The sequence below is a fragment of the Petaurus breviceps genome, unplaced genomic scaffold, assembly GCF_028583685.1.
Source record: "Petaurus breviceps papuanus isolate PSGF00001 unplaced genomic scaffold, PetGlider_PUasm1.0 90779, whole genome shotgun sequence".
Taxonomy (NCBI): Eukaryota; Metazoa; Chordata; class Mammalia; order Diprotodontia; family Petauridae; genus Petaurus; species Petaurus breviceps.
The window spans coordinates 4,572,661-4,587,128 of record NW_027187344.1 but is presented as its reverse complement, the minus strand read 5'-3'; the positions used below and the strand labels follow the sequence as shown (position 1 = coordinate 4,587,128).

Sequence of the window (14,468 nt, the reverse complement as noted above, 5' to 3'; positions counted from 1 at the left end):
GGTAAATCTGGGAGGCAGAACTTTCAGATAGAGGGTCCCCTTCCTCTGTGCAGATGTCAACAGAAAGCCATATATAGACATATAGCTACATTAGCTTCTACACTAACACGTTAATCAGTTCTTTCCTGGTGGTAGGTGGCGCTTAGGAGCAATCTTAGGGCCTTGGGCACCTACAGAACTTTAGAATCTTCGGGATTGTTCGGGGCTCAGAGGTTACAGATTTTTAGACTGGATGGAAACTTAATAGCTATCTGTCCAACTTCCTGTCCCATGCAGGAATCCCTTCTGTAGTGAGTGTGACAGGTGACTAATCTGTTTTTGAATACTTCTATTGACAGGGATGTCACTAAATTTTGGGGTCACTCATTCCAGGTTGGATGACTGCAAAAGTTCATTTTTATGTTGAACTGAAACTTGTCTCCTGGTAATTTGGTCTGTTACCTCTGGAACAAGTTATAACAAATCTAATCCCTCTTCAGATATTTAAAACCAACGGTTGCATCCTCTACTTCTACCACCCCTCCTAAACTCCCTCAAACCATTTTCGAAGCTACTGGAGGAAGCTTCACAGTTTTGCCAAAACCTAGCCCTCCTGAGGCAGGGGTGAGGAACTCCCTGACAGTGATATTAAGACTAGGTGAGGAAAGGTTTCTGACCTAAGCCACTGTCATGTGATCAGGACCAAGTTATCTAGGCCACGGCTGGATGGACGGAGATAGCCGTGATCATTGTCTTTCCTAGCCTGAGCTGGGGTGAGGGTATGTGTGGGGAACCCATATTTCTCCAGTGATTTGTCTCATGCCCTCTGAAAAGTTCTGTTTGGGTTTTCATTTCATGGAAAATGGGCAACCCAGCTAGTTAGGGAATTCTGTACAAGAGAGGGCAAACTCTGTATTTAGTCTCCTTTGTGGGCCAGGGAGCCCTGCTCTCCCAGTCACAGCAAGCATGTCAGGACTGGAAGTGACCTTAGGGACTGTCTAATCCAAGTCTATTTTATAGAGGTGAAGACTAAAGCCCAAGGTGTGAAAAGATTTACCCTGGAGCTTTACTTAGTAGTGGTAGTGGTGGTAGTGATAGTAGCAAAAGGGGGTTTCCTCTGTTCTGTGAGTACAGATTGAAACCTGATTCCATTAATTATCTTGAGAGTTTATTAATCATTAGGCAGCTGAGCAAGTGAATGTGGATGGTTTGGGAAAACTCAACCCCACTACAACACAACCCCCAGAAATAATGCATAAATGTCATCTTCACTTATAAAGGGCTTTAGACTTGGGGAATTTGTGTGAAATTTGAGCTGCAGGAAGGTGTTTTCAGTCTCTTTATCCTCTCTAAAGAGGTTGTCGGCTGCCCAGCTTCCATATTCTCCTTTCTTCTCCCCTAAGGGGAAAAGGCAGTGTGAGGTCAGCAGGGGGGAAAAACTCAGAGTTAGTTCACAGTTTTTCACCCAACCTGGGGCTCGATTTCAACAGCCCATAGGACTTGTTTGTGAGTGGGGTACGGAACATGTTCTGCCTCCCTTCAGGTGTCTGGGGTCTTTGAGAAATGTCCCAGGCAACACCCATTGACCAGTTATTGGTGAGTAGGCCTTTGCCTCACCAGTTCCCAGAAGTCATATTCCCCTAGAGTTATATATCAGTCAGTAACAAGGATTTCTCATGTTATTGCAGAGCTTCGTGGTTACCAAATATAGTTCAAATCCATTATTTTGTTTGATCCTCATCACTTGCTGTGAAGCAGGCAGGGTAGGAATTATGATGCCCACTGAACGGGTAAGGTAACAGGGTAAGAGAGAGGTTGGTGGCAGAGCCAGGTTTTGGAGCTGGCTCTTCTCACTCCTGGGCCAATGTTTTCTTGGATCTTAATTCTTTGATCTCACTTCATTAACAAGAACCAGGGCCTTGGCTCTGGCCTTCTCCCTGGGCTATGCTTGCTTGACCCACAGAATCTAGCAGTCTGGGGGCAGTGTGACTAGAGGTTTCCAGGTGGAGATGGAGGCCTATATTCAAATCTGCTCTGTGTATAGCAGGAGGCCGAGACCAGGAATCTCTGAACACTTAAGTGCTGGGAACCACTTCTTGGTCACGATGTAGTATCAGTTCTTATTAATTCCATTTGGTGTTGCTGTCACCTCCTGAGGACTACCCTCCCCCAGGTCCCCCAAAGCCTGATCTCTCCTGCTGGCCTGGAAGACTGAGGCACCTTCCTATCTCAGGAAGGACCTTCGCCCTGTCCTGAAGAACGATTCAATTTGTTCCAAGGACCGGCGCCTGGTTTCTGGCACGCAACAGGCTGTGAAGACCAGATTCACCAGGCAGACAGCAGCAAAGAAGTAAAATGGGACCTGAAGGCCAAAAGCATTCTGTAGAATATAGGGAACAGAAAAGGGGATGGATGAGAACAGCCCAGTCAGTATCAATGTATTGCATGGAGGACTTTACCCTACTGCCACTGGAAGCAGTCTTGAAAAACTACTTGGCAATTGTTAACAAACAACCTTAGAGATGTTTTCATTCCATCCTTGCCCCACTCAGAAACCTTCCCTGGCTCCCATTGCCTACAGCACAAGACCTGAGCTCCTCTGCCTAGCCCTTGAAGGCCCAGGCTACCCTTCTAACCTCACATATTGTCCTTCACTTGGACCCTCTGCACCAGTGAAATGGTTCACTGCTTTCACTCCATAAATTTAATAAACCTTTGAAAATACCTACATATTCGAGGCTTTCTCACCCTTCTGACTTTGCTCGTGGCATTTCCCCCTTGTAGAATGTAACCTCTTGGTCTTGACCTCTGAAATCTCACGTCTATAAGGCCTCCAAGAAAGCTGCTCTGACAGGTGCCACCTACAAGGGACTCTCCTCGACCCATGGCAGTAGTAAGGAGTTAGACTTATTTAATATCTGGGTTCCTGTCATTCCCTGGCAGCTAGCAGAGAGAGCCTAGGGAGTGACCTTTGTCCTGCATTCCTGCAGTTACACCTAAATTGCTGCCCTCCTCACACTTGTACTTTTGCCACATCACATTTTGCTTATAGCCACTGAAATCTTTTCTCCCTGACATACTAGAAACTCCACAAGAGCAGACTGAGTCCCCAACACCCAGCACAGTACATTATGTATATCAAGCCCTTAACAAATACTATTTGAACAAATGAACTAATGAAGGAATGAATGAATAAATGACCAGCTCCAGGGACAGGGAATAGCATGTGGCTGGAGCCACTGACATGAGAACTAGATGGGGTCATTTTGAAAGAATTTCCCCCTTCTTAGCCCTTTTCCTCCCATCTCTATCCCTTGTATCTGGGCCTTGTGATAGGGAATGGGACTCACCTCCACCAGCAGGAAAGATTTAGTGAGCATGAAGGCTGTGAGCCAGCTGACCAGCACACAGAGCCCTGAGGCCACACCTCGGGCCTTCAGTGGGAGGATCTCAGACATGAGAAGCCATGTGATAGGGCCCCAGCCCATGGCATAACCTGATGGAAAGACAGTGAGACCCTGGGTGAGTAGTAGAGGGTGAGAACCACTATGAAAAGAGAAAGCCCCGTTCCCTAAGGGAGTGACTACCCCCCGAACCTTCACAGCCTACCCCTTTCCACCCCATTGCAAAGAAGTTCTGCTCCAACTTATTGTTCAGTCATGTCAATTGTGTTCGACTTTTCATGACCCCATTTTCTTGGCAAAGATACTGGAGTGGTTTGTTGTTTCCTTCTCCAGCTCTTTACAGATGAGGAAACTGAGGCAAAGAGGGCTAAGTGACTTGTCTAGGGTCATCACATAGCTAGTAAGAGTCTGAAACCAAATTTGAACTCAGGTCTTTCTGACTCTAGGCCTGGCACAATATCCACTGTTCTATCTTGGGAATCCTCTAATCAGACAGGCTTCCTGGGACTATCAGTGTTTTGACATCTGTCCACTCTCTATCCCTCCCACCAGCTACCCTCGGGCTCTATACCTTTGATAATGCCAACTCAGAGGGTGGCCCAGTCAGATTCACCCCCCCCTCCCCACACAGGTGTACATACGCACTACAGTCCAGACCCACACCATATACACCTCAGATTCACATAGACCCAGTCCAGCACTCCACATAAACCACAGACCATCTCCTCACTCACAGGCTCACATGCACTCTATGGACACACCAACCACAAATACACAGGTATGCATAAAATATGGATTTCATGCTAGAATCCCAATTACTCTTCCGGGTTTCAGGCAAGGCTTTGGGTACAGAACTGACCCAAGCCCCCCAACCCCAGGGATATGCTGATAGATTGACTTCCCCCAACCCCTCACCCCATCATTCCTGCCCGTACCCTGGAGGATAGAAGCCCAGGCAGCACATACCCATGATGAAGAGCATGGTGGCAAAGAGGGGTACCAGCATAAGGTAGCTCCCAGACCCTGAACCCTCAAGGGCCGCATTGGTCAGATCCATGGTGGTGTTGGGGGCTGGACGTGGTGGACTCAAGTGGATATAGAGCCCCAGGGCCAGGTTTGCCACAAACATAACGGATGCTGTGAACGGAGAGTTCAAGGAGTTCTCAAAGCTGGGGAGGAGGGTTGGAAGGAAGAGGGAATGCGGCCGACTCTGGGCAGTGGGGAGGGAGCAGAGCTGTGGCCATACCTGAGACGAAGAGAAGAATCTTCCGTCCTGCTCTGTCCATGGTGACAGCTGCGATCAGCACAGAGACAAGCCTCATGGCCCCCACGATGGCTGCATCCTCTTCTGGAGGCTGGGACACATGGGGTGGGGGATATCAGTGCTCACAAGCCTGGCCTCCCTCCTGTCCTGGTAACCTGCAAGGGCAGGACCAGGCCTGGGGCTTCCCAGGAATTAGGAGGTCCTATCAGTCTGCCTCTGGCTTTCAGTGTCTTATGATGAGGTGAGGGAATGAGGGGGCTGGTGAGGGGAACTCACTCTGTCTCAGGGTTTAATACCATGTCTAGCTTTAATGGAGTCGCCCAGGGATGGAGCCTGGGCTTCGAGGAACCCCAGGAAATTTATGAAGAAAGAGAAGTTGTGCTAGATTTTTCCTGACCCCCTCCCCATCAAAACTCACCCATTCCATGTCCCACTTCCCCAGAACTCTCTGCTATGTAATCAGACAGTTCAATCCATACTTCTTGTTTTGGGGTATGAATGTGCCTGCTTTCCAAGAAATAGCTGTACATTCTCACAGGGGCCTTCTGAAAACAGTGTCTTAGCCCAAAAGAACCACCTTAATGGGGGGATTTCAGGCACTGGTGCAAGTAGAAGGCAGGGCAGAGTGAGGCACATGGCATCCTCTTCAAGCTCCCCCCACCCCAATCCTCTTCTAATAGGTAGGGTCTTGCTCTCCTTATGGGTAAGGCAGACACTGATCAGGTCCCCGGGCAGGTGGCATGGGGCAGGATCCGGTAGTGTTCTCACCAGCAGGACAGCAGTGCTATGGAAGATAGATTGCAGGTAGACCAGGATGGGTGTGACGCCTGTTAGCTGCTGCAGGAATCTCATCAGAACAGCGATGGCGATGGGCTTGTAGATGAAAGGGTCTCGTAACTCAGTCCATGAAAGTCGACTGCTCTGGAGACATGGGGCAAGGGCTGAGGCACATGGGCATGACTATTTGGGATTTCCTCTCCCAGTAGCAGCCTCCACAGAAGCACACTTGGGGTGTCCCAGACTGTGCTTTATCTCTTTGTCCTTTTCTTCCCTCCCCTCTTCCCCCTACCCAAAAGAATTATGAGTTGCAGCTCTGGTCTTCCTCTCTGAAGGAAGATGAAGAAGAGGTGCCTGAAATATTACCTGGGCTACAAAATTTAGGGTAACTCAGTGAAAGAAGGCCTATGAAGAGGAGCCCTGCATGAGTCACCTGGTGGCTTCCACTGAGGCAGGGGGCCCTGGCTCTTCTAGCCTAGGGATTCTTAATCTTTGTTGTGTCCTGGACCCCTTCATCAATTTGGTGAAAGCTATGGACCTCTTCTCAGAATAATGTTTTTAAATGAATGAAATACATAGAACTATAAGGGAAACAAATTATATTGACATATAGTTATCAAATCTTAAAAAAGTACATGGACTCCTGACCGAGTCTTTATCATGTTACCCTCCCATTAGCACTCAGTTTCTTTTTTTGCTTTTTTGGAGGGCACTTGGGGTTAAATGACTTGCCCAAGGTCACACGGCTAATTTTTTTGTGTTAAGTGTCTGAGTCCAGATTTGAACTCAGGTAGGTACCCCTGACTCCAGGGCCAGTGCTCTCTATTCACTGCACCACCTAGCTGCCCCTAGCACTCACTTTCATCTGGTAATGTCTTCTGCCCTTACCTGTTTCTGGACACTGTTCTGGATCTGCTGGAATTCCCTTTGGAAGTCTGTGTCATTCCCTCGAAGCCAGGCCAGGGCTTTCAAGGCTTCCTCCTCCTTGCCCTGGGAGAGGAGGAAGCGAGGGGAGTTGGGCATGAAGCACAGAAGTACCATCATGATAAATACGGGCACCTCTCCAGCCACTGCCAGCCAGCGCCAGGGCATCTTCAAACCTGGGGAGTTGGGGGAGAGACGCCAGAAGAAAGTCAGAGGAGGTCCCAGGATGAGACGGGGGGGGGGGGGGGGATGGGCACTAATCACAGGATATTACCCCTCTACACACCTCCCTGGGTCCCTAGGATCACCAGGCATTTACCCCCATTTAATCTGAAAGTAAATAAATTCTGCTAAATTTCTGCAGAAAAATGTAGTTATTGACCAAATATTCCTATACCCCTTGATAGTAATAATAACTAACATTTCTATAGCATTTAAAAGTTTGCAAAGCACCTTACTTATATTATTTCCTTTTAGTCCTCTCAGGTAGGTTATTATGAGGAAACTGAGCCTAAGGAAGTTTAGGTGACTTGCCCAGACCCATACAGCTAATAAGTGTCTGAGGCAGAATCTGAACTCAAGTTTTCCTTGAGGAAATTGAGGGGTTAATGTGGGAATTGAGTGAACTGCAGTGCCTCCATTTTGTCACTCAATTCTGGAGCTAGCTCAGTTCTATTTCTCTGTTGAAGTGCCCACCAGAAATTATACACTAGAGCTCCCTTAAATCTGCTAGAGGGGACCCCTATGGGTTCCTTGGAAACCATCTAATAGGCTCCAATAGTAAAGAAAATGTTTCACCTGTGTTGCTAAAAACCATGCCACAGATTCCCACAGATTCAGGTCTGTTTATGTTTGTATACAAGGCTTTGCTAAGGAACTATGGCTTTGCTTCGCTTCAGTAGAAATAATATTGGGATACTTTGCCTTAATGAGAATAATATTGAGAATGTTTTGCCTCAACAAGAATAATACTGAGAAAGTTTTGCCTCAGTAGACACAATGCTAAAGACATTATACCCCTTAGAAACATATTCTGTTGCCAGCAATCACATTGTCTATAAAATTATGTCTAACAGAAAGCTCGATGCTGTCTTTCAGTCTGAGAGGCAGTCCCGGCCGGTTAATAAACACTCCTATCAAATTATAATTGGCCTACCTGTCCTGTTATATCTCAGTGTCCATTACACTGTAATTATGAGTCTAGTTCAAATTCTGTCTTGTGAGAAAAGTTTATTAAATTTTGGGAATTGGGAGAAAAACTTAATGTATTGTTTGAACCTAGCCCTGTGTGGCTGGGAAATGGACCCCTTCTTCCTGCAGCGCAGGGACCCTTAACCAAGAGCCTCAGTTGTGCTGACCAGAAACCCAGTTCGGCTCAAAGGCTGAATTGAGGGGTCTTCTCACAATTGTACATCTCAAGCAACCCTTATGTCTACCAGCCCCACACTGATCAATCAGTTATTTTTCCATGTTCCTTTGATTACTTACAGACACTTTGGGGAGTGGGACACCTCCTTTCTGATTTCAGGGAATTACATCCCCTCCCAACTTGGAAAGTCCCTAATCTTTTATCCAATCAGAAATCAGATTACCTAATGTTGCATTGTTTCCTTTTAGTTAATTGGCCTTATTTGATTAATTGTTTTTAATGCATAAAACTCTTGTCTCCCCCTGTATTGGGGTTCCAGTGCCAAAGCTGAGGAGGCCTACCCTGGGTTTGTTGGCAATTGGCATGCATTACTTAATAAATTGATACACTCTGAAGATTGAAACTTTGCTTCCTCAGTTCCTTCATTTTTCTCCTGACACAACCTGACTCCAGGTCCAGCTCTGAAGCTGCCCCTGGGGGTGCACCTTAACTCTGGGTTGGGAACTCTGGGTCTAGTCTGCATTACAAATTATCTTTTTGTGTTTCCCTTCTACCCAACTAAACTGAGTTCCTTTGTGGGGGAGGGGGGAAGGCAAGGTAATTGGGGTTAAGTAACTTGCCCAAGGTCACATAGCTAGAAAGTATTAAGTGTCTGAGGTTGGATTTGAACTCAGGTCCTCCTGACTCCAGGGCTGGTGCTCTATAACCTGTGCCACCTAGCTGCCCCAGCAACTTTGTTTTATTAAGCTAGGGATCCCTCCTCAGGGAGCAGCCTGACAGTGATGGGGGCTTTGAACATACTATGTATGTAGATAGATGTTTGTTGATTAACTGATTTGTAGTCCTTGCCTCCACCTTGCCTCCCCCATCAGAGAAAAGATACTTGCCCAGAGCGTAGAGCAAGAGAGACCCAAAGACAGCCATGATCTGGGGCGTGGCCCCCAGAGCCCCTCTAACTCCAGGGTGGGAGATCTCAGACACGTAAACCTGCAAGACAAATCATGCTTCAGGAGAAAGAAGAATGAGTCAGAACACCTGTGGTCTAGCCTTGGACCTGCCACTGATTGAGTGTTATGACATCAAGCAAATCACTGCCTTTTCTGGGCCTTCTCATTCCTCCTTTGTAAAGGGAGGCGGGGAGGTGTTCTATGGTTTCTCAAACCCTGTCCAGCTGTAAGAGTCTTTAATGCTGTTGTTCAAAGTTCACACCTGGTCCAGGCCTCAAGTGAGAAAAGTCCTTCATACCCAGCCTGAGGGCAGCCCAGCTCCCAGTGAACACTACAGAGCCAAAGGATTGTGCCCTTCATCCTCAGTGCTCAGACCAGATGGGATTGTCGATTTCGATCTAAAAAGGACCTCTGAGGTCACTGGGTGTGATCCCTTCATTTTACAGATGGAAGAAACGGAGGCTAAGAGGGGCTGGGGAACTTACCCAGGCAATGTCTGACGTAGGATTTGAAATTGATTCCCTCTGACTCCAAATTCAGGGATCAATCCATAACACTACCCTACCTTTTGAATAAATGCTGGTGGAATTGACTTGACTTGACCTCACTCTATGTGACTATGGACAGCTCACCTACCTCCTCTGAGCCTGTTTTTCCTGCACAGAGGGTGATTTGTGGCCTGTTTCAGACTTGTCAGGGGCCACCCACAGGGCGAAGGCTGCAAACACTATCAAAGAGGCTTTCTCTTGGCTGCCTGGGCAGTGATGCTGATTCTCCTGCTTCCCCCTTTGGCCTCTGCTTTGCCCTTTCAGGGTCTCTTTATCATTGTTAGGATGTGCTGAGAGACAGATAAGGTCAGACATCCCCAGAGGGAGCAAACAGAATAGTCACAGTCAAGGGGAGTGATTAGAATAAGTGGAAGGCTGGGGTGTGGGAGGAGGGAAGGGCCTTTCTCTGCTTCCTCCCCTTGCTCAATTCGGACTTTCTTTGATTGAGCAACACCCTTGAGATCAGAAGTAATTTTTGGTTGAAAACTGGCCAGGCTAGGGTGGCAGATGGTAGATTGGCAACCAGGATGGAGAGAAGAGTCTCACTCAGAGCCAGGTCTCCCAGGCTGGGGGTCAGTCATGACTCCTGTGCCTATGAAACATCCTCATGAGAAATCTGTAGAGTCATAGAATGTTAGAGTTGGGAAGCACTCTAGAGATCATTGATTCTAACCCTTTCGTTTTTGTAGGTGAGGCAACAAAAACCTAGACACATTCTGTGATTTGCTTAAGGTCATAACTATAAAAAATGGGAGTGCCAGATTTTGGACCTACGTCCTCTGAATACAGTTGTAGTGCTCTAATTCAACCCATTCATTTTACAAATGGAGAAACTGAGGCCCAGAGAGGGAAAAGCTTAACCAAAGGCAAGTTCATGGAAAAGCAGAGCTGTCATTTACTTACACTAGTGACTAGGAAGTGGAACATCTCAGTTAAAACACATCAGTAATTAGCTTTGGCAACAAGGGGGAAGATAGAACCCCAACTCATTTAGTGGCTAATTAGTCTTCCCCCAATGTCCCTGGGAGATATCTTTCTGGGGCACAAGGGTAGCTCTAGAACTTGTCCTTACTGGGATACAGGCAGCCGTGAGACCTCCCGCGAAGCCTGTCAGAATCCTTCCCAGCAGGAGCATCCACAGGCCTTGAGCTCCAGCCATAAGGGCATAGCCAATAACTGAAGGCACAGCAGAGAACATGATGCTGAGCTTCCTGCCCAGGAGATCGTTGAGCACCATGGCACTGAGGCCACCGGCAGCTGCTCCCAAGGTGAATACAGACTGTGGAGAAAGGGGACCTGGTAGGGTGATTGTATCCAGACCTGGTTTAGTTGGGTAGGGACCCTTTCCTCCCCATCAGAGGCTGGAGATACTCTTCCCTGCTCAGGGATGTGGCCACTGGACACAGATGTTGGGGCACTTGATGTTTCTTCCCCCCCGAAGTGTGCCAGGCATATATACCTGAATACTCTCTAGGCAGTCCCAATTTGGAAGGCCTCTATGGGTGCCCCAGAGGCCTCCTATTTAACCAGGTTGGGGGTGTCTGCTCTGTCCTGGGCTCCAGCCTCCAAGGGGTAGAGGAATAGAGGAAATTTAGATCATGACCTTGCATGGCACTAGCAGTTCTTTCCAGTAACTCAGATTGCTTTCATTTTCAAATTTCATTTCTTTGCAGAATTTTCCCAAAAGATATGTTGGGACTGGAGGAGTGGGATGTAAAGAGGTCCTGATAAACCCACGGAAGTTGGAGAATCAAAGGAAAAATGTCCCAGGGGCTTTTCCAGGAGAAGGAGGTGTTGAAGGGTAAAAGGTAGGACCTGTTGGGGCTCCTCAGCATTCCAATAAACTCCAGGCTGGGGGCAAAAAGAGGCTGTCTTGAGAAATCCCAAGCCCGGGGCTCCAGGATCCTTACCCCGAACCAGGATGACTCTGTCTTGTTCATTTGTAAAGCTGGGTTGGGGGATCTCTCAAGAGCTGGGATGACTGGGGATGTATAGACCAGAGCATAGCCAAAGCTGAAATTTCCCAGCACTGCTGCAAAGGTGGCCAGGAACAGTCGCTTATTCTTCAGGGTTCTAGGGTAGGAAGAAAGGGGGGAAAGGGGACAAGACAGGGCTATCTGTAAGGCCCCCAACTCACTGCTTCCTGCTCTCCCCTCCCCGCCCCCATGCCCATTACCTATTCCACTCTGTTCTGAACATCTCAGACCACACCTGAAGCTCACATATGACACAGAAGGTTAGAGCAAGAAGGCACCTGGGAAAACTTCTGGTTCAATCCCCTCATTTTATAGATGGAGAAATGGAGATTCAGAGAGGTCAGTGACTGGGGCAAAGTCACATAACTTCAGTTCTGGCCACCATAACTTAACAGAGATCTTAATAAATTGGAACGTATCCAGATGTAAAGACTATGTGAAAGAACGGGGAATGTTTAGTTTTGAAAGAGAAGGCTTGGTGGTAAGGGTGATAGACACTGACTTTCTGCAACTGTCTGAAGGGCCATCCTGTGGAAGAGGAAGTCAACAATTTCTGTATGGATGAAGCTAGGAGTGTTGCTAGGATGCCCTGGAGTCAGTTCTTACTGCCTACTGAGAGCTGATTGTTAAATTTTCAGTGTGAGCATTTATTTACACCCTGGAAACTGGCAAATACTATTATTGTTTTATTTATTGTCTACATTAGACTTAAGAAAGTGATAGAGAAAGTTATGTTATTGATGCAGATTAAAGTGTGTGGTAGGGCGGCTAGGTGGCACAGTGAATAGAGCTTTGGCCCTGGAGTCAGGAGGACCTGAGTTCATATCTGGCCTCGGACACTTAACATTTACTAGCCGTGTGACCTTAGGCAAGTCACTTAACCCCAACTGCCCTGCTTTCCCCCCCTCTAAAAGAGTAACCCCCCCCCCCAAAACAATAAAAATGTGTGGCATATACTTTTCAAAAATTTTTTTGAGAGCTGGTTATGTCAGCACAGCCCTGGCTATGGGGGAGAGGCAGATTTCAACGTTTAATGTAAGGAAGGAATTCTTAACAATTTGTTGTTCAGTCGTTTTCAGTCTTAGTATAAACCCACCCAAACCAATCCCAGTTGTACAAATAAACAACAATTGTTGTTCGGTTGTGTCTCACTCTTTGTGACTTCAAATCAAGTTTTCTTGGCAAAGATACTGGAGTGGTTTGCCATTTCCTTCTCTAGCTCATTTTACAAATGAGGAAATTGAGGCAAACAGGGCTAAGTGACTTGCCCAGGTAAGGTCAAATTTGAACACAGGACTTCTGGACTTCCTGAAGCCTATCTACTTCATTGCCCAGCTGCCCCTTTTAAACAATTAACAATTCAACAAATTAACGATTAACAAGTCAACAATTAATAATTTAACAAAGCCCCCCATCCCTAGGCCACTAAGTTTGTGTTTTAATGAGGTCTATTCTCCCCATGGGACAGCAAGCTTTACTTTCTCTTCACTGGCCCTAACTTTGTCATGTGAGAGCATGTGAAAAGTTCCATGGGGTGCACCCCCAATATAAGAAAAGCAAATTCAAATATATGTCTTTTGGATGTTTGGATAAAAGGTATCATCTCTGGATACAAATGCTGACAGATTTTTTCTATTTGCCTTGTCTCACTAGAGAGCCTCTGGACCACCTATGGACAGGAAGCACCAGGCCTTCCTAGGTTCAGCCCAGAGCTGTCATCCCTGCAAACCAGATTAGGGAGGGGGCCTGGGGCATCCAGACTAAGTGGTCAGTCCTTGCCTCTTGTCCTAGGGGCAGGAGGGTGGGAAGGGTGTGGGGGAGAGAACTGGGATTTAGATTTTCCTAATGTGAGGTCAAGGAGTCAAGAATCTCGCCTTCTCCTAGAGAGAAAACAGCAGTAACAGCTTTTGTGCTCTCCCCCCCGCCCCTCCCGCTCCTCATCTCTCACCTGATATAATTCTGCTCTTGCTGCTGGTCTGGCCTCTCCGGGAAGGTCTCATAGTCTGGCGTCTCACTTCCTAGAAGGGGTTGCTCCATAGCGATTGGGTCCAGGAGCCAACTGCTAGACCCCGGCAGTATCCTTGATGCTGATGGTTTTCTGAGATACTGCAGCCTTTTGAGTGACCCAGAGGCCCTCACAAGGCAGGTTCTGGTAGGAGTAAATCTGTGTCCTGGGAGACTGGGGGAAGGGAGAACTCTCTTTAAAATGCCCCCAAATGAGGAAGTGGGCAGGGTTAGGGTGTAGACAGCCGCTCCTTTGGAGGAAAGAACAGCAGGAGGAAGAAATCACTATCTGAAGGCCACACCCAGCCTCCCCAGCATGCTAGGTTCCCTAGCTAGATTCAGGGTGGTTGGCCTCCTGGAATGGACCAGAGCTTCTCCATACGTCTTAGCCCCTCCCCTCTCTCCTTCTTTTGGACCAGCCAATCTTGGGCTCTGATTGGCTGCCTAGGAACACTGTGCTGCTCAGTCAGCACCAATGAGGAGGGACAGAGCCTCTTCTGATGTTCCTTGGCAGGGCTAGCTGGTTAAGGTGGAATTGTGGGAGTTTCCCAGGTTAGGGAGACCTCCCATTTAGCATAGTCACACACACACACACACACACACACACACACACACACTTAAAATTTTTTTTTCTTTCCCGTAGATTCAGCCTCTGTAGGAGGCTGAAAGGAAACTAGTCTACTTCATCCTACCCCACTCTACTTTGAAGATGGTGAGACTAAGCCCCAAGAGAGCAATGATTTAGCCAGGGTCACCTAGTAAATTTGGGGGAGACAGTATTAGGGTACTAGAGACAGGTTCCTGACTAAACAGGTTCAGGGTTCATTCCATCATACCTCACTGCTTACATGCTGCACTTTGTACAAATCATACCACTTTCCTGCTCAAAATGCTTTGATGGCTCCCTACTACCTCCCAAGGAAAGTTCAAACTTCCTTCCTGGCATGAGGTGCACACAGGTCTGAAGGTCTTTTTAATCAGGGGGTGCCATACCTTAGTAGTCTTCTCTCACCTTATTCTCCTCCATCTCTGCACATTAGGCCAGATGATTCTCTGCTCTTCTAACACACCCTGCACTTTCCTGCCTCCGTGTCAGGGTCTTACCCAGACTTCTGATGAATTTGTACCCATGCCTTAAAACTTAACTAATGGGGGAGACACCACGAAAACAACTCTGCTCAAATAATATCCAGACAAAAGAAATTGGAGATAAGCAGCCTGTTGTTCATCCTTCGTTCTCAAAGAGGACCAATGACATCAGGAGGGTGATATCTTG

At 47.4% G+C, this 14,468-nt stretch overlaps 1 protein-coding gene across 4 annotated transcripts; it reads right to left on the bottom strand.

Annotated features, from left to right (window-relative positions):
* Positions 1-1,134: 1,134 nt before the first annotated feature.
* On the bottom strand, positions 1,135-13,568 carry SLC2A6 (solute carrier family 2 member 6). Of its 4 annotated transcripts, none has more exons than XM_069069247.1 (10): positions 13,137-13,567; positions 11,123-11,285; positions 10,285-10,491; positions 8,605-8,704; positions 6,313-6,524; positions 5,416-5,568; positions 4,630-4,738; positions 4,350-4,520; positions 3,330-3,475; positions 1,135-2,359 (listed from the first exon to the last, which is right to left on the bottom strand). In XM_069069247.1, exons 1-10 carry the CDS (start codon positions 13,223-13,225, stop codon positions 2,204-2,206), a joined length of 1,506 nt encoding a protein of 501 aa, XP_068925348.1. In that variant the 5' UTR covers positions 13,226-13,567; the 3' UTR covers positions 1,135-2,203. The 4 variants fall into 4 exon arrangements, with proteins under 4 accessions (XP_068925348.1, XP_068925349.1, XP_068925350.1 ...); XM_069069248.1 differs by having other exon boundaries at positions 1,135-1,377; XM_069069249.1 differs by lacking the exon at positions 4,350-4,520 and having other exon boundaries at positions 13,137-13,568.
* Between the last annotated feature and the right edge of the window lie 900 nt (positions 13,569-14,468).